At 40.7% G+C, this 26,103-nt stretch overlaps 1 protein-coding gene across 1 annotated transcript; it reads left to right on the top strand.

Annotated features, from left to right (window-relative positions):
• Nucleotides 1-172: 172 nt before the first annotated feature.
• CUNH2orf49 (chromosome unknown C2orf49 homolog) lies at nucleotides 173-9,516 on the top strand. Its single transcript, XM_018563268.1, has 4 exons — nucleotides 173-299; nucleotides 6,007-6,170; nucleotides 7,708-8,059; nucleotides 9,397-9,516. The coding sequence occupies exons 1-4, from the start codon at nucleotides 195-197 to the stop codon at nucleotides 9,451-9,453; spliced, it is 678 nt and encodes a 225-aa protein (XP_018418770.1). The 5' UTR covers nucleotides 173-194; the 3' UTR covers nucleotides 9,454-9,516.
• Nucleotides 9,517-26,103: the final 16,587 nt, after the last annotated feature.

Raw genomic sequence — 26,103 nt, 5'->3', positions numbered from 1 at the left:
TATAGTAAAAAAATATATATGTGAATGAAACACAACCGTTTCCTATTTTAGTGAACAGTCCGTTATGTATTTATTTACAATGAAACAGTATCTTGCAAACCGATTAGTACCCCTAACATACTGTCCACGCTACGGACCCGCAGCTGAGCTGTCACTTCCGGCCGAGGCGCGGGGCATTGTGGGAGGTGCTGGTAATGGCTCAGGTTGGTGGCCGACCAGTGGCAATGGGGCAGGACTGCGATCTCTTCTTGCACCCAGAGCTGCTTTCCAGGGATTTCTTGCTGCTGTCTCTAGGGCAGGTGAGATCGACTTTCTGCAAGCTAGTGACTGTTGTGTCATACTCTTAATAATTGCCATATGTCTCCAATGTGGAACCAAATCCCAATTGTCCCTCTTTCCTCCCCAGCTGTCCCTCTTTTCCGTTTGATGTACATAGAATATAGATTCATGGAAGCATATACTTTTTATCTACCAGAGCTCTAATACTGCACTAAACCGTTCATCCAACCATTCAATGATTGCACTTGTTATTGGCAAGACAAGTAGTGAAAAGAGCACTTCTGGATTTACTAATCGTTTGTATTCATTCTTCATGATCTGCATGACTGGGATGTGTCCTTTGCCTGCCAGCTCAAAGGTTTTCTCATCTCAGAAACCTGGAAGGAGTGATAATGCTATGTACATAGATGTAGCCCAGAGCAGCTGCTTTGCCACATTGCATTTCTAGAATCCCTTACAGGTATGTTATCATAAGCAATATTGTTGCGTGTGACTCACGTGTGTGTGTGTGTGTGTGTGTGTATATATATATATATATATACACACACACACACACATACACACATACTGGAGAAAATTTCGCAAAACTGGAGCAAACAGAATCTGGAGCAGTTGCCCAGGGCAACCTATCATTATCTCTCTTCAGTTTGCTCAGGTAAGATTTGAGAGAGAGAAGCTGATTGACTGCAGTGCAAATCTGCTCCAGTTTTGATAAATTCCCCCCACTGTATATATAATATATCCAGTTCACCACATAAGCAGTCTAAACCTTCAAGTTTTTGTTCCACTTTTGCAGCCAAATTGGGATAACACCTATTTTATATTTGTTACATGTTCCCATTCACATAGCACAGCTTAAACAAAAAAATAAATACAAATTGCTGCTTACATATAGCTTCTTTACTAATATCACTCATTAACTCTAAACCTAATTTTCCTCTGGAATGCAAGGGTGCTGGGGAGTTTACTATAAGTAACCCTGTCTGTACAGTGCGGGCAGATCTTTTTTATCAGTTGTAAACTAGATTTGAACATTGTCTTCATTGTATGTAACAATTGGCACAGCCAGAGTTTCCTGTCACTTTGAAATTGTACAGAGAAGCCTGTAGTCTGTGCTAAGACCAGCTAAGCAGAGACATCTAAATGGTAAGAAATATTTTTTGATATTCTGTGTGAATAGGAACACATAACACATACTGTATAATGGGGGGTTTCTCAAATTTGGCTGCAAAAGCGGAAGTACTGTGTAAGCAGCGGATTATTTTGTAGTAACCACAAGCATGAAAAAATAGTGAGATCTTACTAAGTTGGTATTGTAAATATAAAAAAACAGCATGGAAGTTAGTACATATTTGCTTTGCACACAGCAAACCCAACCTTTAGAGGAAGTTGCTCATGCGTAACTCGATATAAGGGTTGGCAAGGCTCTGGCTTTGTGTCTTGGAGCTGGCTTGATTTGCAGCTGCTCCTCCTAATTCCAAAGAACTGACAGGCATTTTAAAATAACATAGGTCAGTATGCTGTGATTTTTCTGTAAGCAAAAACTAGTGTATTTGAATTAACAGTCGGAAAAAGCTAATAGTGTGCACGTGTGTGCAACACCTCCAAGTGTGTTAATTTCACTTCTATTGTGCAAGTAACTCCCACTTCCAAGGGTGTAGTAACTGAAAATAGGAATATATGGAGATGGAAAGCTATTGCTCTCAAGATTTACTATCTTGTATGAGACAGGTGAACAAATTAATATTGAATCCAAGAGCCAGCTCCTTTGACAACAACAACTAGAGAAAACCTTAAGGCCCCATTCACACGTAGCGATTTCGCGAGAAGTCGCCGGCTAATGATATTCAATGTAGCTGTCTTAGCTCCAAGTCGTTCGTCGCGGTCGCAAGTCGCTTCTACGGGACCCCTTGCTTTTTTCTAATGGAGCCCGACTGAGAAGGTCGCGCTACCGTCGCTGGAACGTCGCCCCGAAAGTCGCGATATCCCGGCCGCTGCAAAAGGTATGTCGCTACGTGTGAATGGGAGTGATTTATCGAGCGATTTTTGCAGCGATATCGCTCATATTTCCACGTGATATCGCTCTATGTAGCTTCTCCAATCCATTTCAATGGAGCTGTTCACATCTCGCCGCTCAATATCGCTTGTAGCTCGTCGCTCCTACATGACCCTTTTTCCGAGCGATTTTGCTCCTGATTGCATACAGCCCAATAGGAAAAAGTCGCGCAATATCGCAAGTCGCTCAGTGTGAATGGGGCCTAAAAGTTAGATGCCAGCTGTCATTTTTAACCACTTCATGTCCAGAGCAATTTCTTAATTTTTGCACACACGTTAAAATTAGAGATATACTGATACTAGTATCGGTGGTGCCGATACTGGTATCAGTATTGGTGGTGCCGATACCGAGTATTTGAGTACTCGTACTCGCCCAAATGCTCCCATATTTATCCGGATACCAGAACTTCCGGGATCCAGAAGCCAAACGGCGAGTCATTACATGCCGCTCGGCTTCCTGATTGACCAGAAAGCCGGCTCCATGCTCCCTCGCCATCAACCTGGTGACGAGGGAGCATAGAGCCGGCTTCCCGCCTAATCAGGAAGCTGGCCAGTGAGTCATTACATGCCACCCGGCTTCCTTAATGGGACTTCCGGCTTCAGCTTCTTTTGGGGTCCCAGCTTCTTTTGGGGTCCCCAGGTGACAGGGGTCTTAGAGACCCCTAATGTCTCCATAAAGAGGACCCGTCAGTGTGCCTTTGCTATTATATAGGGGATTTTTATACCCCTATGTAATGGCAATGGCATTAAGTGTAAAAAAACATAAAAAAAAAGTTTAAAAACAAAAATCTTTAAGTTCCCCACCCCCACGTTTACGCACATTTAAACGTAAATACGCGTCCGGTGCACCAGCGCGCGAAAACGACAATTGTGCTACACACGTTACCTATCGCCGCGAATGTCGCAGTGAGAGCAATAATTTTAGGGCCACCAATCACTGATAACACTAAACTGATGAGAGGTAAAAGCTTTTAAAGCGTCGCCTGTGGCCAATTTTGGGTATTATAGTTTTTTGTGGTTTCGTGCGCGCATGCAATTTTAAGGCTTGACATGTTTGGTGTCTTTTTACCCGACGTGACCCCGCCTTTTATATTTTACCAACAAATTGGGTAATGTTTTATCATTTAATATAGGGGAAACTGTTTGTTTTTTTTAATTCGGTAATTTTTCCTTTTAATATAGTAAAAAATTAAAACCCCAGTGGTGATTAAATACCACCAAAAGAAAGCTCTATCTGTCCCCAAAAAAGGGTATAAAATGTATTTCAGTACAGCGTTGCATGACGGAATAAATGTCAAAGTACCGCAGCGCTGAATACTGAAAAATGGCCTGGATGGGAAGGGGGTTTAACACCGCGGACTTTAAGTGGTTAAAATGCAATAGCCTATAGCAGACTGTCTATTGTACCAGCCCACTGCCTGCTGTCAATCAGCAGAGGAGGACCTGATGGAGAATTTGTAGCGTGTAACATTTCATGCCAAATTTTATACTTTTGTACTTGATAGGGGGTTAAACTATGTGTACAGGATCTTTTTGTGCTGTACTTTATTACAAACCTACTTACAACCAATAAAAATGTATTGCAACAGAAACTCACCCCAGCCATCCTACACTCAACAGGCATATTTATTAGTCATGTAGTAGGGACATATTGCATCCTTTTCGTGCCACTGAAGTTCCTGTCATGGAGCTTACATTGTATTGTCCCTGCCACCACCAACTATATATCTCTCATACTTATGGTTTGGCCAATTGACCTTCTGTGTTGTTGGATTTTGGGCAGAAACCACAACAACGGAAGAAAACTCCCACAAAAATAGGAATATTGTTTAAATTGAATTGCTAATGTTGCAGGTTTATTTTGTTATTTGTTTACTGTATTTCTCCTTTCAGCATACTATATAGCATTTACAGAGTACATCAGTCCAGTCACAGCAGTCTTTTTCCAAAAGGACCTAACAGCCCAATGGCCCTATGATTTTGTAATAGTTCCTATTATTCATCAAATGCATTTCCTTAAAGTAGTATCAAACTCATACACTTTTTTTTTTTCAATAATGAATCCAGATCAAACAGATATACACAGGCCAGGAAAGTATTTATTTATATTTTTGTACAAGCACTTAAAGTCTTCATATTTCCAAACAGCTCCAAATATGTCAGTTCTGCTTCCCTGAACCTCTTGTCCAGTACAAGATCACAAGGGAGAGCACAGTCTTCAGCTTCTGTCCATCTACTAGCTTGAGGAGGGAGGAGAGGAAAGCAGGGCAGTGTTTTGCCCTTGCTATACCTGTGTGTTTGTGGAGACACACACAGCTTACTAGCACACACAAGGGTGGCTCCGTAGGACCCTGCAAGGAAAAGGAGCCACCCTAAAGCAGAATATCAGGACCCAGTGCTCGGTGGACCAGCTGATTCTGCAGGAAACTAGAACTTTTAAAAATCAATGAGCAGCATTCATTGTAAGTGGTTTCATCAGCATTTTGAAATAGATTAAAAAAAAAAAATTTAACATGTTTTTAATCTCCAATATCATTTGAAGATGAAACCCAGACAAAAATGTAAACCCACCAAGTACAAGTTCCACACAGTGATAAAAGGTTTTTCTCTCATGATAAACTGTATTTGCTTTAATTTTAAGAAAGCAGTCCAGGAGATTGCAGAAACTATTTGCCTGCTTGTAGTGCCCTCCCACAGATGAGCATTGTTTGAGTTTTGCTGCACTAAATCATCTGACCTCCAAACAAGACTGTAAATCAACCACTAAACTACACTTTCATTCATATACTTTCATTGTACATATGTTAGAGGCCTATAAACCTTTCTTCTTCTTTTTTTTTTTTGTCAATGTAGCCTTGGAACATTGTGTTATGAATTGTCACTGTGTATTTCCCCAATCATCTTCCAGGACAGCCAATGAGAGAAGGCTCCGCCTGCCTGCAACAGGAAACACATCAACCACATTAAATAAAAAGGCACTTGCTTCCACCCCAATTCAGTTTTTTTGTCTTTCCTCCAGCTACACAGGGAAGGGAACAGAGCCACTAAAAGCACGATAGCAAGGTGGATTAAAATGGCCATAGCTGAGAATTACAAAGCGCAGGGTATAGTGTTACCAGGTACGCTCACAGCACACTCAAACAGAGCATGGGCGACTTCATGGGCAGAGCGAGCAGGGGCTACTCCAGACCAGATCTGCAGAGCAGCCACTTGGTCCAGTTTCCAAACCTTCGTCAGGCATTACAGACTGGACCTTATGACGCAACAGGACCAGGCATTTGGCAGGAAGGTCCTGCAAGCTGTTGTCCCACCCTAAGAGGTGAGATTTGTCCTCACTGATCCTCTCATTGGCTGTCCTGGAAGATGACTGGGGAAAACATGAGTTGATTACCTGATAACTCTGTTTCCAGGAATCTTCCAGGACAGCAGATTCCCTCCCTTGGTTAGTATCCGGGGGACGTCCGTTGTTGGATGACAGAGGGATACTATGGTACATTTGGTAGCCTTCGGTCCTAGAGGGTACTGAATTGGGGTGGAAGGAAGTGCCTTTTTATTTAATGTGGTTGATGTGTTTCCTGCCGCAGGCAGGCGGAGCCTTCTCTCATTGGCTGTCCTGGAAGATTCCTGGAAACAGTGTTATCAGGTAATCAACTCATGTTTTTGTTGATACAGAAAAATATCGTAGTGGAAGATTCTGTGAATGACAAGGAGAAACTAACTGAAATATTTGTCCAGCATGCCATGCCCCTTCCTCAAAGAGTTTTGCCCAAGAGTCGGTGGGGTAAAATGATGGAAGGTAAAAGAGAAGTAAAAAAGCACACACAGCCTCAGCAAAGGTATGGCATCTTTTACCTGATTGGTAATATAGATTATATATTGGTAATAGCTCTATAGTCTCCATTTAAATATTATTAATCCTCGCACACATCTATTGTGAAAGATTAGAGCTGTTTTCTAACATGTGGGGCTTTCTGCAGCCTTATATGCATACTTGGAGCCCCATGGGCATTTAGTAATTGGAAACTGAAAGGTGCTGCACATGTGTCTCAGGGAAAATGTTAGCGAAAGTGCCTGTATCAGGGACAGCTGTGTACAGAGATGGTCAGTTTACACAAACCAATACCCCCAGGCCGGATTTTAGAGGATTGGGCACGGGTTAGGAGTGGGGTGCCCCAGGGGTCAGTCCTGTGACCGATTCTGTTCATCTTATTCATCCACGACATAGAGACTGGACTACATAGCTGAATTTTTTGTTTTTTGCGGATGATACTGAACTATGCAGAGCAGTAAACTTTGAAGGGAGATATTCGCACTACAACAGGACCTTAGCAAAATTGAGGCATGCAATAGTAAGCAATGCCAAGCAGCAGCCAGTAAAGCTAACAAGACACTGGCGTGTATTAAAAGAGGAATTGTAGCAAGGGGTCAAAGAGTAATACTTCCACTTTAAAAAGCATTGGTTTGGCCTCATCTTGAGTATGCGGTTCAGCTCTGGTCGCCGACTCCCAGGAGGGACATCCTGGAACTGGAGAGAGTTCAGAGAAGGGCTACAAAAGGGATAGAAGGCCTGAGTTATGAAGACTGTATTCATAAATCTTAACTTATTCACCGTAGAAAAGAGGCAAATAAGAGGGGACCTTATTGCAGTCTTCAAAATCATCAATGTGGACCACAATATTAGAAACATACTGTTTAATCCGAAAACTTTTTTGAGAAGCCGTGGACACAACAAGAGGTTAGAAGAGAAGGAGTTCAATCTTAGAATTTGGTAGGGGGTATTTCACAGTGAGACTAGTGAAAGTTTGGAATTCCCTCCCACAGGCGATGGTATCTGCTGATAACATTGATAAATTCAAGAAACTACTGAATGAGTTTCTTCTCTCGCTGAATCTACAGGGATATGGGAAGTTTTAAAGCCAGATAAATACACACACACTCACATACATAGGTTGGACTGGATGGACCTTGGTCTTTAATCAACCTTACATACTATGTTAAAATGACACATAATGCAGAATGGTTGCTAACCCCAGCTATAGGGTGTCACTTGACTGGCAGCTCTCACAGGGTCTGCGGGAGATGCTGACCTCACATCTGAGATGACGGCTCCCAGCAGCAGTCTCGGGGGTTTTGAATATCTACACAAGTGGGGCTTTTACAGGTTAATAACATGCATAAAGTATGTTAAATGCACAGATAATCTTATGAGAAGGTTGTTGTTGAAATGAATGGTCTGGCAATGGGCTCTCTTTAAGTATTATTGCATGTAACTAATTTTTAAAGAAGATTTCTAGAAGTAACTAGAAGTTAAGTTTCTTTTCTCTTTTAATTTTTTTTATTTTTTTTCCCCTTTATCTAAAAAAGTTATTTTAGTTGCATCGCAGAAAGTGGGCGAAAACGACCTCTCATAGTGTTTGATGGCAGCTCTACTAACACTAGCATAAAAGTGAAAAGGAAAGAAAATGGAGAGACAGCCCAGAGACTTCATCCCTTGCATACAGAAAAAGCAAACAATACTATCCGAACAGGACAACCAACCAGCCCCGTGTCCAACCCTTGTTCTCCTCCTGCTAAAGTAGTCAACAGTGATAACAATGGACAGCAGGACAGTGGCCCAGGGAGCAATGCATCAACAGGCAAAGTAAAAACACAGACATCTCCAAGTGCAAGTGCAAGCGCTGTCAAAATAAAAAGGGCTGCTCCAAAGGAGGACTCTGATGTGACAGTAAGTATCTGAGGTTCTAAGTCCATTGCTTAAAGTGTCTGGTTAAAGAATTGTTGTTTATAGCAACCAGTCATGGAAAGTTGAAATTAAGATTTTGTTGCTATAGATATCGGGAATTGTTTTCTTTTTAGATACTTTTATTGTCCCCTACAATGTTTTATTCTTAAGATATATTAAATCGTGTCAAAAAGATGTTCTGATATCTAGTGTATGGGGAGCTATCAGTCATTATGATTGACAGCTGCCAACTAAAATGTGTATGCTAATACAGTATATGATTCTTTGTTAAACAAAGTCTAATACTTGAATGGTCAGTAGCAGATATGTGACAATAAAAGGAACTTCTGGAAGTACAGTTGAAATGTGACCGCTTCCATTATTGACGTTTTTGAAGGTGCACAGGCCATGGTCCACTTGCCTGGCATAGGCACATGTCTATCAGGTGTCTAGATACCTGCCTGATATTCATAGGTTTACCCGAAGACTAAGTAGTAAAGCCATGATTAAAATGGCACACGTAGAGCTTGCACCTTTAAAAACAGTTATCGTTCAGCCCCCCTCCCCCCAAAAAAACCAGAACCAGCTGATTGCTTTTATTAAAGAGAGCAGTTGTTATGAAAACTCTTAAAGTATCCATGTGACTATGCAAGGCAAAAGTAGCACAAGTGAAATGATTTTAGGATCATGTGCACTGGTATTCTTTAAAGCCCAACTCTGGGCAAGTTTAAAATTATGGTTCCCTAGGAGATATGAAATTAGGGGGAAAAAACAGCTCTGGCTACAATACTCACCTCCTCCCTAGCACTGTCCTCCTTAGTAATGTTCTATCATAAACATGTTAAATATTAGGGATGCACTGATACTAGTATTGGTATCTGTGCCGATACAAGTATTTGGGCGAGTACTCGTACTTGCCCAAATGATCCGAAACTTACCCCGATACCGGAACCTCCGGTCAGAGGGAGACTTCCTATGACCGGCAGTGCCACGAGGGAACATGGAGCCGGCTTCCCGGCTGGTCCCCACACCAAATCCAACAAGCAAAGCACACAATGTCCTGGGATTTTTTTGTGTTTGTACTGTGTAAAGCCCTTCCATGTGCACCTTACTTCAAAAACTATATAGTACTAGCTGCCAGCTTGATTGATAAAACCACAAGTCAGTTTACCTATTCAAACAGAGATGCAAGTGGCATGAACTGTCATAATTATCCACTAACCCATGTAACTAAACCAGACAAGATCCTATCTTTTTGACTTCCTCATTATTGAATATGTCTACTGGTGAGCAGTTGCTGCTTGTTATGTAAAACAATTGTTCAATTTTCTTTCTTCCAGAGTGATGTGAAACCTTCGGAAGCAAAGAAGAGGATTATGCATGTTACATGGCCTTGATTTTTACTCAATGCAGTGTGACTTCTTTGAAAAGGACTTGGTAAACAGCACACTGGGATGTTTAGATATACTCCCTTTGCTTATAACCTCACTTTACTGTTGTCAACACTGTAGGAAATTCAGACTTTTTGGTCCTGGATCAGAGAAAGCTGTTTGTCGACACAGAGACATTACCGGACCAGGGACGCGCATCTTCACATAGATGACATATTAATTTGTATACATTTCAGAGCTTTTAGATTTTGTGTGATTGTTTGTTCCTGGTGTTTGAGACTTTCTGGAAAACCATACAGAGTAGAAATATTTTGTGTTGGGATTCACTACATTATTTTTATATTCTAAAGGGTTTTTGATTGCTGTGATATGTGTACTCCTTCCGTTGCAACCTTTTGGGTTTTTCCAAGATTATGATGACTTGGATAGGGTAATATGCCATATTCTAATAGGGCCATCTACAGATCTTGTTGCCCTTTGATTACATTGTCTTCAAATGCAAACCTTCTGTCTTTCTACTCAGCAGTGTCTTCTGATGCCTCACCTAGCTCTGGAGCATTATAATAATCTTTTTCCAGTTGGAACAACCCTTGAAGTATTGTCCAGTAGAGATGGTTATTTAACTTTTTTATCTTTGTGAAAATAATGCACTGATTTAAAGATTTTACTTTCACTTGTATTACAGGCTGAACGTGCCAATTGCAGTCAATGCTTCAAATTGAAGTTGGCTTTGATGGGTACTCGCAGTAGATTTTCGTGACTAAAGTAAATGTTTCATAGGAGATTTTTTAATAATGACTTGTATCTTGGAAAGCTTCTTGTAAATTTACATTTTATCAGGTTAAGGGAGCTTGGATTTTCTTTTCGGTTAGCTGCAGATGTATCTGCACTGAATTATCAGTCCCTACCAGCAGATGAGATTTTTTTTTTTCCAGATGTGGTTGGGGAAGTGGGCTAATGGTTATATTTGTTTTGGCCACAGCAGAGGAAGTGACATGATGCAGGTTAGTTTTGTTTCCTGATCCAGTCCACATTTGTGGAACATGGTTTTCTTTCCAATGCATCTAAAATGAAATGCTAGCTCTCTGTCCATGTCCGTAAATTCTCCATTGCCTGAACTGTAGCTGGACCACTATGTTATCTGATTTTGGAAGAGGTAGAATTGACTGGAATCTCCAGAAGTAATATCAGACTGCAGAAGGAGCACAAACTTGGCCAGTAGACGGATTGGCCTTTGGAAATTACTTGTTTCCTTGCTGTAATATTGTGTTTGTTTTTTTGGGGGGATAGCCAATATATTTGACTAACTTTATGCTCCAGGGCGTAAACATGCAACAGTTTTACTATATGTAAGAATGCTCTTCATTGTGGTTTAATCAAGGAGGTCTTCCAGTATTTTCATGAGAAAAATATGAATAAAGCCTGCTGCTGTTAGAAATTTTGTTTGTGTGTTAATCTATCCATTAAAATGGGTTAGCTGGTTGGTACAAGTGTGTTTGGGGCAGGTAAGGCCATAATCTCTCTCATTACAATGAAGATGCCATTGGCCCGGTTGTTTTTCCAAAGTAGGGGAAAAATCAGTCAGACAGGTTAGAAAAACTTGTAAACTGCTATGCCTGTACCATGTGCCACTCATCTCCTTTAACATCCACTCTTTGTTAATTTAAAGAAGAATTCTGGAAAAATCAAAAACTTACCCTCGCAGTGGGGCTACCCTGCACTGCAAGGATTAAGTGCTCATTTTGTCTAGGGCGCTCATATTAAGTAGTTTCACTCACCTGATCCTCAGTGCCATGGTGGTCAGCACTCAACACTGTCCCCCACCGCTCCAGATAAAGAAAGTCCCTTGGTGTCCGCGTCTAATGCAAGTCAGTTGACCTGCATTAGACCTCATGACGTTAGCGGTCCTTAGGCAGCAGGTGAGAAGAGGCTGTTGGGAGCCAACAGCACCAAGGATCAGGTAACCAAGTATGTTTTTATTTGAGTCCCCTAGACAAAATTAGTACTTAAAGTGACATTAAAGTCAAACTTTTATTTGCCCCTTCCCAATCCTGATGGAGGGACTTACCTTAAATTATGCCTCTTGATTCGATCATCTTCTTTACTGTCCTTTTCAGCTGTCCCTCCAGCGCTGATGTGGGTCTCTGATCCAGCGCTGACTCCTCTGCCGTCCCACAGGGTCTGTGCGGGTGCACGCTGCTCCATAGACTTACCTTGTGTCCTCGTCTCCCGGGCCGAACATCTGAAGTGCGCATGTGACTGCTCCAAGATCTTTTGCGGCCGCCCGAGACTCTTCAGATGGGACCGTGGGGCGAAGACGCAGATAAGGTTAAACCCTTTTTAAAAGGTGTTTTAAAAAAAAAAAATTTGCATAGATCTACTGCTTGCTAGCAGTGCATATATGCAAAAAACAATGAGGGTTTAATAACCCTTTAACTCTTGTAGTGTGGGAGTAGACCCACTGCAAAGGTAAACGTTTGATTTTCTCAGAGTTATTCTTTAAGCAAGAACAATCCTCAAGGCTAAATGTTCCTCTTTTTGGACCTGCAAGGGGCATTGGTGCTTAGAGTTGTACACATCTTCACTGCATGCCCAATCACCTTTTACAAATTAGATTCGTTACGTTAGCCATGTAACAAGTGTCATTTGAATCTATATTCTACCATTATATATGGGATGTGATCCCTACCAGAAATTTAAAGGATATTAGAATTCATCAAGTTAAGTGGTCTTAGCCAGGTTAAGCCAGAGGTATTTGGAAGAGGTGAATTGTAATTTTATTAAAGAAAACCTATTAAAAACCTGGGCAATTCACACTAAAGCTAGCATGAAAAAGGTAAGAACAGGTGTTACCTTTAGTGTAAATTGCAATAATCTGTGCATCCCGAGATATAAACAACTTGTCACACTTGGCCCTTCCACATCTTGCCTCCCTAGTCTCCCTATATTCATCTATAAGACTGCCCATCACAATAAAGGACCAAGAGGGAGACATAGGAGGGGGCAGGACCAAGCTCACCATTTACCAACATAGTCAAGCTTTGCATAGAGCTGCCTATATCTGTGGATCTCCTGATCGCTTGTAGAAGCAATGTAGAATGAAGGTAACCTCTGCTTATGCATTTGATTCATCCTATGTTCAGCTTGAATAACCTGGATTTGTGACAGGACCTTTAAAGATGAACTCTGCTATGCAGTGTTTGCATCAAAAATATAAACATAACTCCAAAGACATTAAAAAAAAATCTGTGACGTGAAAAATGTATGGTTTCTGTGGCCCTAACCTATATTCATATGTGTAAAAGGTTATTTAAAATCGCATGTGACTGCTGTTAGCTTCTAGTCATGGTAAAGTACAGTGTCATAGGTTAAAAAAAAAATCATGTTTTTTTTTAGGAGAGCAGCTAATTGGCATTTTAGGAGCCCTTCCAGCTGCAGGAGATAAAGGACTTGGTTATATTTAGAGATTTAAAGAGCTCTGCTTTTAGAAACTACTTAAAATGTATGGGTATGTTTAGACTGGCTTTCTTAATTCAGTGCAGGGGAGTATTATGAATGGGCATTCAGGAAAACTGTTCCTTTTATATTAACTCTATAGGCCTGTATGCCCCATTAAGCCTATTGGGAAGAGCACCAGAGGAGATTGCAGTGCTTGATGGAAGGTAGGTAAGTAACTGCTGAGGGGGCTTAGGGGTAATGCAATTTGTGGGAGTGGGAAGTTAATTTGTGGTACCACCTACTGACATGGCTAAATTTGTTCGTAACCTTTCATGAAAAAAACCCCCCACAATAGTGTATGAAATACTTGAAACAGAAAAAAAGTAATTGCCATCCATCATTGTTTATTCCATAAATAATAAAAATCAGACTTTGCATTAAATTTTTGGTTCAATTGAATATTTTAAATAATAACACAAATGAAAATGGCATGGACAAAAATGATGGGATGTTTAACATAACATTTTGTTGCACAACCTTTGTAATCACTGCAAACAAGCGATTGCTGTAGCTCAGTGAGACCTCTGTACCTTTCATCAAGTAGTTTGGCCCACTGTTCAGGCAAACTGCTTTAGCTGTCTGAATTTTGAAGCGTGCCTTCTCCGGACTGCATGTTTCGGCTCCTTTCTTAGCTGTTCAATAGGATTATGATAAGGGCTCATAGAAGGCCATTTCAGAATAGCCCAATGTTATGTTCTTAGCCATTCTTGGGTGCTTTTAGCTGTGTGTTTTGGAACTGTAGTCAGAAGAACACTAAGCTGCATGGAGATGTTTAATAATACAAGGTTTACACCACCATAGTATCTCTCCCACTCCAACGCCTCTCATGCGTTTCACCAACTGTGTTTAATCATAGAGGTGAAATTTCTTATTCTTCCAAGTGCTTATAAGTGCTGACTAATGGTATGGTGGTGCATACCTTGTATTTTGAACTTTGCATGGAATTTACAACAAAAAGTTGGATTTTTATGGACCTCGGTTTCGTGCCACTGATTGGAGAGCTATTGTTTGACAAGTGGGAGCACACTGCAGCCAGCACCCGATGTCTGTATTGATCTGCAGTCTGGTGGAATTGGAATGGTGAGTCTTTTGCTTTTTTTGGATATTGCATGGAGATGGTCTTATGCTTTACCTTTTGACATGTTGGCCTATCATTTTCTGATCGCCTCCAATAACACTCTCCTTTGCTTTTTTTGGTCCATGTTCAGAGCGGTGCACATCATGATAACAAACAGCAGAGTAACTACTTTTCTCCATTTTAAATAGGCTGACTGACTTATTACAAGATCGAATGTGTGATACGAATGACAGCAAACAGTTTCAAATATCACTATGATCCAATTAATCTCTCTAGGGGTAATAACAAATCTGTCCATTTTAGAATATCTTTGTAGAAAAAGCAATAATTTATCTCTTTTTCACACTTTCAACGCTTTACTCTGGCATACCTAAGGCATGCAGGTTGTACAAGAGACGATTGCTTTTAATTTCATTACTTTTCAGGAGAATTGAAGCATTATTTGAATGAGCTATAAGGGTACCAACAAATTTAGCCGTGTCTGTATATGTAATTGCTGGCGACGTACACTGTACGTCGTCAGTCACGAAGGGGTTAACACCGCGGATGTCAACTGGTTAAACAGTAAAAAAAAATGTTTGCACTTTTGTCTGTCTTCAGTAAACCAGAGCAGGTTTTTTAAAGGAGAACTATAGGGTAAGTGTTTTTCCCCATAGTTCTCCTCAGGGTCACAGGAGGACATAACGTCCTCCCGTGACCCAAAGCTCAGTATACCGCAAGCTACGGCACGCGGTATACTGAAACCGCCGCAGCCGAGACGGATTACGGCCGAGATCCACCCAGCTGCGTTATTGACAGCTGGCTCTGCCTATCTAGAGGCAGAGCCAGCTGTAACCGCCCCCTCCCCCGTTCGTTCCACCATTCAGCGCTGGAGGAGACTCCCTGCTGGGAGCTGTGAGTGACAGTCACGGCTCTCTGCAGGGACATGATCGAGAAGTGAGCGAGTAACGGTATGTGTTCACTCACTTCCCGATCTATTGAGTCGACGTGTGACAGTTTCATTGTCACACGTTGGCTCGAACTATGAGGATGAGTGAATTTCACTCACCTCATAGTTCTCCTTTTTATGTATCCCTTCGAGTCCAAGAGTACATACCCTTTTAGCTTTTGTAGTCTACCTTAACTTATTATATGTACATAGTATTATGGGATAGATGGGGCTTTAATTTAATAAGGATCAAAAGCCCAGGAGCTGATCATTTTATTTAGTTTTGGGTCCTAGCTGTCACCGACGGCTGGGAGTTCTAGTGCCTGTGGGATCTGCAGGAGCAGGTCTAGATGCCGTTTTAAAATAGCAATGGGACAAATATCCATGGTCTCTGCCAATTAAAAAAGGTACCAGAGACTCAAGTGATTAAAACTGTGTAACAAGCCTTATTTTATGTTTTTGAGCACATTTCCTTGGAAGAGGGGGTACATGCTGTATTAAATGCTATGTCTTATGCATTCTACAACTCCATTGCATTCTGCAATTCAACCATTCTTTATGGCCGATGTGTTTTTGTTAATATGTGGAAAAATGCTGCTTGTAGGACTTTTAATGAATATGATGGATAAAAATGCAGATACGAGAACAGTGCCATTAACTAATAGCATAGATATCATCATACATTTGTGTTCTGATTAGAGATGGCAAGGGCTGGGGGAAAAATTGGGGGAAAACTTTTGTTTTTTTCCCAAAGTCGTTTTTGTTTTTTCCCAGAAAATGTTAAATTAAAAAAAGCGTGCGGAATATATTCTTTCACAATGATAAATAATATTTCTTTGCCATGGTATTCAAACTATTTAACATGAAGACTATAATGAAAGATTTCTGAGACTTTATGTAAAGTCTTTAAATGATTGCACATCACTCCCAGCTGAAGACAAGCAAATCCTGGAATACAATTCAAGTAACACTGTACTTCTCAATGCAGTTCTCAAACTCAAAAATAAATATGCATTTCTGCCACTAGGGGCACTGCAGAGGAAAGGCTACAGTTTAGTTGGCTTGTGGGTTCTTCTCCAGCATCATCTCCAAGTAAGGAAGTGTTGCAAAACACTGCCTCACAAAAATACACAATACCTTCGCTCATAGATGAAATAATGTTACTTACCTTTATATTTGCTATTGGTGCTAAGGCAAATCTGATTTGTCTTTTATGTTGATGGTTTCTTGCTTGTTTTCTTGCTTTTGAGGGAAAGGGGGTGGTTACCTGTTCTCATGTATAGTTGAAATGTTATTAACTTATACAGTCCTTGTTATTCCATTTGTAATATAAAAATAAAAAGCAAGTTTAGTTTATTTACTGAATAAGCTATACTTTTCTTTCAAGCATAATACTTTTATATACACTGCATTTCACGTTCCGAGTGTAACAATGACTTTCAGTTTGTAAAAATACATTTTTTTACATTTTCCCAAAAATTTCCATTTTTTTCCAGGAAAAAAACGGTGAAAAAAAACTTTTTTTTCCTCATGGCTTCAAAATTTCTGGAGATTTTACATCTCTAGTTCTGCAGCGAAAGTACTCAAGTTTTAATGGGACCCAAACAATAATGTATGTATTTCCTCAATAGTTTCACTAGGGGGAGCTTTTGTAACATATCAATATAACTGCAACTGCTTATAACAAGCCAATCAAAGTTTTGTCATGAAACTGCTCTAATTTTTTTTTAGAGAATTAAAGGACCACTATCATGAAAAATATTGTATTCTGATAGCTTTATGTGGTTAAAACCTTTAATGATTGTATGCAGCATCTTAATTTATTTTATTTGTATTTAACAAGCCTTTATTTATATTTATTTACACATGTAAATGCAGACCAAGCTGACCAGCACATGTGACGGGTCGTAATAACCTGTAACCTTGCACGGGTGATTTGGCAATTGCAGTAACCTTATAAAAATTGTTTTCAGATACTGTAATTTTTACTTTCCTGTCCCCTCTTGAACAAGCCTGAATCCCTGATGGGGGAAGAACATTTGATGGTCTCAACAATCCTGGCAGAGGCAATCCTAGGGGGAGTAGACATCCCTTCCTACGGGCCCAAGCAGAGTATGAACAGATTGTAATCTATTCAACAAGCCTCTTTTCTTCTAAGATCGAAAGATAGGGCCGGGTCCAAATCCAGAGCTGTTCACTCCTGATGTGGTTCTGATGAATTAGAATCTGTAAGCACTGGCAACATAGATTTTCAGCTGAAATGGCATGTAGTAGAAACCCTGGATAAAAAGGAAGGAACATGATGTAGGATGACTTTGTCTGAGATATTCATTGTCTGTGGCTGTTTAGAAGAAAAAGCATGAAGCTCTGACATACCTCTAGCCCAGGAGTGGGGAACGTCTAGCCTTCAAAATCATTTGGTCTGGCCCTCTGAGACGGCTCCCCACTACTTGCTAGTGTGATGCTGTAGACTGGAAGGAGTGATCTGCCCCTCCCCGCCTGCAAGGGCTTCATCGGCTGTAAGCTCAGCACTACCCCCTAGTTATCTCTGCTGTGCCTGTGCGCGCTGCGTGTCTGCAACTTTGTGTCAGTGTGGATGGCTGTATCTGCCTGACACTCCTGAGCACTGTGTGGAGCACCTGAGCTGCTCAGCCTGCACTGACAGAGGCTGTACCTGCCGGCTGAGACTCAGGGCCTGTTCACACGACGTCCGTTTTCTGTGCTCACCTGATCCGTACGCTCCTGCACTTAAAATGCATCCCAATGTATCCCTATGTGTTTTATGGGCTACAGTTCTCACGTGCGCAGTCCGTTCACCTTACGACAGAAAAAATACTGCATGCCACATTTTGTCTGGTCCGGAAACGCATGAACGCGGCAAAAATGCAACGAAAACAGAACGCAATGCAGCTAAGCAAAAAAAAAAATTTGTATTCTTGCTCCACTTTTTATGATGTCATTACAACATGCGAGCAAAGGAAAAAAATGTATCCGGGTGAGCTCGCAAATCCTCATACAAACTCCAGAACTGACCCTTGGAGTCCCGGAGCCTCAAGATCGGGTGTTCCCAATAACGACTTCTCCTGCGGGCTCGTTCTCTGCAGATTGCTGTAGCCAGCACCATCAACATGCCTGCAAACATGTGATACATGTCTGATCACCAGCTTTACATATACAAAGGGAAGTAGATGTTCCGAGAGGGCGGAAGTGACCTCAGAGGAAGAATCTGCATACTGACAGCCCCACGGCTAAAAAAAAAATGAACTGTCAGCATCCGGACCGCAAACGCGTCAAAAATGCACTGCGTCTGCAGATCCGCAGCTGATCAGGACCTGATATCATGTGAACAAGCCCTCAGAGAGCAAGCCCTGAAATTTGTCCTCTGTGCAGGAGCACCTCACATTATCTATGGACTTAGGTGAGTTTGCAAGAAAATTTTAACTGTTATCTCGCTCTCAGCACACTGGCAGTGTGACACTGCCTCCTGGTCCTAAGCTGCAGCTAGTGTGTGTGTGTGTATCCTGGGGTGGTATTGCTGAAGTGTGTCCTGGACAACCTGGAATAGCAGTTGCCTGTAGCAACATCATCAATATGTCACCAAAGAGAAGCAGGTCCAGCCATCACAATAGGGGTGAAATAATTAAATGTTTGACCAAATATAGGCTATTTTTTAAGTTGATATTTGGTATGGCCCATGAATGATGTTCTAAATATCCAAATTGCCCTTGGCAGAAAAAAGGTTCCCCATCCCTGTCTAGCAGATCCAATAACCATTAGATAAGGTAAAGTGCCATAATGAATAGGATTCAATTGGATAAAAAGGCAGAGCCATTAATGCCCTTAAAACTAGAAGAAGATACCATTTCAGGAAAAGTGCCTTTTAATTGAGGTCTGGGCTTCTTTGTTGCCTTGAGAAATTGTAAAAGCAAATGATTGATTGAAACTTCTGTTTTTTGTGTAGGCTGAGAAGGCTGAAATATGTATCCCCAAAGCATTATAACTTAATCCTTCTTTCAGTCCCAAAAGATGTAGCTAAATTGGTATGTGGAAGGAAACTATCTGCCCTTCTAGTTGTTGCCATATCTTAAACCCCCTTCCATACTCGAATACAAAGAGTTTGTTGATGCTTTTCTAGCTTTAAGTAAGGTATCAATTACAGACTTCAATATGGCTCACCGAAGCAGACGTGGCCTTTTAGCCATTAGCTTTAGCTGAACAATGTTTTGGTGATAGTCTGCTCTAATACAAAAGGTATTTTGCTTGTGGCAGTGCAATTGGATAAGCGATCTTCATAATAGAGGAATCCATGGTCTCTTGTAGGCCAGCAAGAAAGAATTACTATGGCATAGACTCCTTGTCGCTGGATCTTTGAAACTTGGAGAGCGAGGGCTACCAGGAGAAACACATACACCATCCTGAATTTCTAGGACTGCACTAGAGCATCTTGACCAAACGATTCTCTGCTCAGCCATCACAGTCTGAAGTTTGGTCACAGTAACAGTAGGCATGTTTATCACAATCCAAAGACAGTATTTCAGGAGAAGAACCTCCTAAAACCTGTGAAGCATGATAGAGGAAATTTTGTAGTTAGGAGTTGCTTTGCTGCTTCAGGGCCTGGGCAGCTCAGTCATTGAGACTATGGATGCAGCAAAATATCGGCCGCCGAAACATATCGGCCAAAAATGGCACTTTTGGCTAAATGCCGAAAGTGCCATTTTCCTGCCGATACATCGGCGCATCCCAGGCTTCTTTCCTCCCCGCTGGGCGCTGCTCTGTGTTCCAGCGGGAAGGAGAGAAAGTGACAGCCGGCCGAGCGCTGTGAGCGGCCGCTGTCTCTTCTCCCACACCGCTCAACCTCCTATCACAGTCCGGCAGAGCGGTGTGGGGGCGGAAGAAACCCCGTGCTGTCACAGGAGGCAGGGCTCTCCTCTGTACACCGCTCGATCGGCCTCCTGTGTCAGAGAGCAAACACTCATCGATCAGTGATCGCTGAGTGTTTGTAGATAATTGAGGACATATATCCGTAATTATGAATGAATGGGAAGTGATCTACATCACCTCCTGTTCATTCATAATTGTGGTTATAGTAATCATACTCTGTCCTCATGTTATCAATGAACAAGAACACTCATAGAGGATTCCTGAGGACTTTGTGTTCTCAATCGCTTTTTCTATTTTAAAAGGGAAATATCAGGGGTCTGTTTAAACCCCTAATATTTCCCCAAAGCCCCTAAAAGTAAAGTAAAAAATAAAAATATTTAATAAAAAATGAATGAATAAATATAACAAAAATTTAAAGTTTTATAAATAAAAATAAAAATATTTTTACAAAATTTGAAAAAATAAAAACATTTTCGGTTTCGGCTGGACCATTTTTTTTAGTCAAAGTGTACTTGATGGCCATCTGTCCAAAGTTAAAGCAGAAACTAACCTTTTTACACGATAATGATCTAAAGCACTCTAGAAAATCCTTTAAGGAAAAATAAAAAGGTCATGGACTGCCCTAGTCAAAGCCCTGATTTAATTCCCATTTCAATTTTTAACTTTATTGTCACTGTAAGTTAGCCAATAAAGAGTATTTATTAAACTCCAAACTTCCTGTACAACTCTACTATAGATTATGCGACTGATTCCTTTTCAATCAGTCACCCTTTGCTACAAGTAAGTGTAGATGAAGGAGGCAGTAAATGGCAGGGCCTTAAAATGGGGGTGTAAAAGTGTAGTACAAAGCCCAAAACCTGAATCTGTGCTACTGGCTATACCTCGTCTTTGCTTATTTCAGATGGGTCTCTGGTACAGATCCCTTTCTTTGTCATTCATATCCACCCTAAAAACACAGGCAGACAATGCTCTCCCCAAAATGCATCTTTGCTATGCTTGTAGAAGTAACACTTCATGTACATGGTTAGAATGGGCCATCCAGCTTTCCTTTCTGATATCAAGCCTTGTAGTAGCCAGATAGAGGATGGATACCACCAGCTGTACACTCCCCATATTTTTGAAATACTGGGGTTGATTTACAAAGGGAAAGAAGCTGTTCACTTTGCAAAGGAATATGCACTTTGCAGAGGAGATTTTACTTTGCAAAGATTATTCAATCTTATGCAAGAAATAAATAATAAAAAAACTATTTTCGCTCCTGATTGGGTGATGAAACTCAGCAGAGCTTCACCTCATTCACTAAACTAAGGGGAAACTGCACAGTACAAAGTCCCTAGCAAAGTGAACAGCCTATTTGCCTTAATCAACCCCACCGTGCATACCATAAAAAAGCAGTATCAAAGTTAAACTGGAATGTTTTTATCAAACTCTCTGTGCTTTGGTGTAATGGGTAAATGAACAACAAGGAGCTAAAAGTACAAAAAGTTCCTGTAGACATACTGAAAATAGATGGAGATAAAGTTTTTTCATTTCAACAGCATTCCATACCTCTTAAATAATATAGATAGCTTGCAAATTGTACAATGGCTATTCAGATCAAAATTATCCTGAATTGTTTAAAAATCACCTTCTTTTCTCCTCCTGTGCTCTCCCTTTTTCTTCCCTTCCTCCTTTTGCTTTCTTTGTTTCTTTTCCCCGAATTCCCCCTTGTTACATTGCCATTTTGACAATTGCTTATAGGGATGATGCGGCTGGCTTACCCGTCAGTTGATGTCACTGACCGCTCCTGTTCATCATATATCATTGTTGTGCCTAACCATCTTGTTTCTGTATCCTGATGCTATGCATTGAGAATAATGTTAAAAAAAAATTCTGTCTTTTTGCACCTTCACATTCAGAACTTTAATAAATACTTTTGAAAAAAAAGATAGCATATGGTTAGTGAGGCAGCAACATAAGGGAGAATAGTTGGACGAAGGGAAGACCAGCTTTATAGATATTGATGTAAGTCTTGCCAGTACCTCCTCCAGATGAATGCTATATGGTAAGGTCTGCCTTCTTAATAACCACTTGATCTGTCTGTAATGAATAAAGCTACAGTCTCAGCATCCCTTTTATGTGCACAAGCCCTATTAGATTGCATATCTGGCTGTCAAAATGTCCATTTTCTTTTTTACGCCTTTAAGCAGTTGAGGGAGACATCTGGTAGTAAAATTACTTTATATATTTTAAGCCAGTGACTTTATGATGTGCTGTAGACTTGCATAATAAAGATGAATCATTTTGCCTAAGGCAGTAGGATAAAAAGCAACAAGGTGTAACATTTATTTAATGGATATTTTTTTGTTTGACAGCACAGCGTGGGGGGAGTGGAGAGCTGCAGAGGCTGGAGAAGAGTCAGAAGTCTCATAATGTAAAATCTCCACCTAAGTGGATAACTGTTGTAGTGTTTTGTATATAAAACAGCCAACATTTTACATCCAATAACACATTTTAGTTTTTGATTTTCACAACTCAAATCTATACTCGGTTGTTGGCAAAATGCTTTGAGTTTGTATGAAATGTTTGCTCAAAGAAGCATAATCTGCCCTGAACACTTCACCATTAAAACAATAAGCAGAGTGATAACCAAGTTTATATTTCACGTATGATTTGTAGAAAGTGAAATGAATCAAATTTCCAAAAAGTACAACTTTTTTAAAAATTGTTTTATTTTATTTTTACAGAAATAAATGTAGTGCAATGTAATTCCAACAGATACAGTATAATACTGACGGTGTGTCATTTTATTATGTTGCAATGCATGACATCTATTATCATGCAATAAAACATATGTAATATCCAGAACTACATTAGACTTAGGTTGGTTCTTTGTATTCAATATGTTTAGATAAACTCGTTATTACAATACTACATACAATGCATTTTCCCTTAATAAGTGCAAAAAGTGTTTTCTACTTGAAAAATGTTGCACTACATATATAACATCATTAGATTAGACATTTCACACAACTGCACTATGTAATATACTTCTAAATTATTTCTGTAGCAGGTTTTAGATTTTGTTTGATAAGCATGGTGTGTAATGTTAACACAGTCTGTTTTGATTACATGTAGTATTGTGATGTGTCACCTGCACTCCTTACAGCAACTGGACTTTGATTAATGGTGGTGGTGGTGCTCGTAGTGATTGGATGGATGGCGCCGGGTTTTCCAAAATCTTAGAAAATGGAGATCACCAGCACTCAGTCAAAAGCATTAGATTATTTTATTGAGGAAACATGTCACAAGCATCATTTAGCCAGTTTCGGGCCACGCAGGGTCCCTTCTTCAGGGTGTCATAGTGACTTTTGTGCTACTTGTTCAATGGTCCAGTTACCTGTATGCTAGACCTGGTTTTATGATTGATTTTGTACAACTGTTGCTGCTGCACGTTTCAGGACCTTTTCACACCACAAGCGTTGGGCTTCATTGTTCAACACAGGCCCAGCATAATGAGAAGCTGAAATCAATTGTTTCCAATAGGCACAGTTACACCAAAGCGCTGCATTGGTGTGTGTTGGGTAAAATTGAAAAATGCTGCAATGAAATGCAGCACGAGGCATAAATCATCGCAACTTGCTGCCACGCATGTAAGGGAAAGAGAAATTAAAGTGTTTTGGCTCCAACTGTGACCCACAAAAAGTACACAGCAAAAAAATGCCAACACAATTGCATTTAGCGCATGCCAACGTGCACCAAAGATAATGCCTGTGGTGTGAATCCAACCTCAAAGTGCATATGAATCAAGGGTATATCTGCAGCCACAACTGTTCATATAACTGTTTTGATGTCAAGTAGTACAGCAGTGGGGTTGGGAAGGTGTCACTTGTCTAGTGGAGCCTCCATGTTGGCTCGCTGATGTCTGCCATAGTATGTCTTTGTGACCGTAGTATTTAGGGACCCATGGATTTAAAAGTGGGTAACATGCCTTGAGCGTCTGCAATATATTATATTTATAGCTACAGGGTTCCCAAAGTCATTGGCCCTTGTATGTTTGCTGCTTGCATTGCCCCTACTGCTATCACACACTCACAATGTGGTACAAGATACCATTCTTCTGAATTTCTTATTTCCTTCCTGATCAAAGTAACTCTGCTAATCAATTTTAAAACAGTTGGCCATGACCAGGTGAGTTTAATAACAAAACGATAGAGAAATAGAGAATTAGGATTCACAACATGATGGCATAGTTTTCATTTGTCATTAAGCATTCTGAGATAAGTTATGCTAAACGTTCCCTCACAATGAAACCCTTATAACCTGACCTACTGACATTTGAGAAGCAGGCTGCACATTTTCATTACCATAGCTGCATAATGTAACAGTGTATAGATTAAAGGAGAACTATGAGGTGAGTGCTTTTCACTCGCCTCATAGTTCTAGCCGACCTGTGACAATGAGACTGTCACAGGTCGGCTCAGTAGATCGGGAGGTGAGCGAACACATACCGGCGTTCGCTCACCTCTCGATCCTGCCACAGCTCTCTGCCGTGACAGGGGAGGGGCTGGATTCCCCCCTCCCGCTCCGATCCGCCAGCGCTGACTGGCAGAATGGACGGGGGAGGGTAGCTTAGGGTGACAGGAGAACGCTAGTTTGTGTCCTCCCGTTACCCTATTTCACTATTCATGCAATGCTGTAGCAAAATTATTTTTATACCATTTATTGGGCACATATAGAGCTTTCTTTTGGTGGTATTTAATCACCACTGGGGTGTTTATTTTTTACTATATAATGAAAAAAGTACGGAAAATTTTGGGGGGAAAAAAGTTTTCCATATGTTATGAGACTTTTATATTTCCCCAAATTTTTGGCAATATATAAAAGATGGGATCACGTCGGGTAAATAGACGCCAAACATGTCAAGCTTTAAAATTGCGTGCACCTGCGAAATCTCAAAAAACTGCCATGCCTAACATTGTCCATAGGTGACGTTTAAAAGCTTTTACCGCTCATCAGTTTCGTGTTATCAGTGATTATTGGCCCTAGAATTATTGCTTGCACTTTGATGGTTGCGGTGATATGTAACATGTGTGGCGTAATGGGACGCATATCTACGTTTATATGTGCGTGCATGCGGGGACGTGGGACTTAAATTTAGTTTTGTGTTTTTTTTACTATTTTTTTTACTATTTTTTTATGTGACTTTAATTATTTTTGATTTTTACACTTAACTTTATTGCTTACACTTAACTTTATTTTATTGCTATCACATAGGGGGATAACAAGCCCCCTATGTGATAGCCAAAATACAATGATAGGTCCCCTTTATGGAGAAATTAGGGGTCTCTAAGACCCCTAATGTCACCTAGGGACCCCCAAAGAAGCTGATGAAGCAGAGATCTGCTTCACCAGGTTCTTCCCTGGCTATAGCAGCCAGAGAAATGACAGCTAAGGGTGGAAGTGATGTAATACACTTCACTTCTGCCTTCAAGCATCGGAGGAGAGATCAGCAGTGGGGGAATGCTGAGCTCTCCTCCGTTGCTAGTGTAAGGAGCTGCTGTGCTGGTCCCGGACCCGCAGGGGGGACAGCGGAGCCCGGGATAACCAGAGGGGGTGACTGCACTTTGTCATCATACAAGCGATCAGGCCACCCAAACGCTTGTATGTCACAGCCGGTATCAGCTGAAAAAAGAATTTTGCGGGATTCTGCTTGAGCAGAAAAATAAATCATGTGCATACAGGTCCACCCGCTGGGAAGAGTCCACCGTCCGCCCAAGCATTTACAACGGGTGGGCGGCAAGTGGTTGATATTAATAATGCCCATGATTTGAAATAGGATGTCCAACAAGGTCATAAAGGTATGATGGTCAGGTGTCCACATTTGGTCATATAGTGTACTGTATATGTATATACATTTCTATCATCTAAAGTTCACTGCTAATATATAAAATTAGCTCACAGTGCACTGCTGAATGGTTTACACACAGAAACAACCTGTGGAAGTATTACATTCAGATAATGGCGACACTAATGTCACTGTTTCTTCACCCACTATGTCAAGAGCACTCCTACTACATTAATAAAAAGTATATGCCGTTTTAGCTGCAGTTACATTTTTATCAAGAAGAACTCAACTACTTTATTTTAAAACTACCAATTCTGACATGTTTTCACGTCATTTGTAACTCTTTCAGTTAAGATCCCATTGTGTTCATTTAACGATGACTTAAAGCATTGAACCATAGACAATCCTTACAGATGACATATGAACCACAAGTTAGTTCTGAGA

The sequence above is a fragment of the Nanorana parkeri genome, unplaced genomic scaffold (assembly GCF_000935625.1).
Source record: "Nanorana parkeri isolate BGI_ZX_2015 unplaced genomic scaffold, ASM93562v1 scaffold21, whole genome shotgun sequence".
In the NCBI taxonomy this organism is placed as follows: Eukaryota; Metazoa; Chordata; class Amphibia; order Anura; family Dicroglossidae; genus Nanorana; species Nanorana parkeri.
This window is presented reverse-complemented; position numbering and strand designations above follow the sequence as displayed.

Bases quoted from the DNA above. Each gene is read 5' to 3' on its own strand.
- CUNH2orf49 (XM_018563268.1), top strand. From the start codon at position 195: ATGGCTCAGGTTGGTGGCCGACCAGTGGCAATGGGGCAGGACTGCGAT. The intron at 6,171-7,707 runs GTATGGCATCTT...AAGTTATTTTAG, and splicing joins CACACACAGCCTCAGCAAAG to TTGCATCGCAGAAAGTGGGC. The intron at 8,060-9,396 runs GTAAGTATCTGA...TCTTTCTTCCAG, and splicing joins AGGAGGACTCTGATGTGACA to AGTGATGTGAAACCTTCGGA.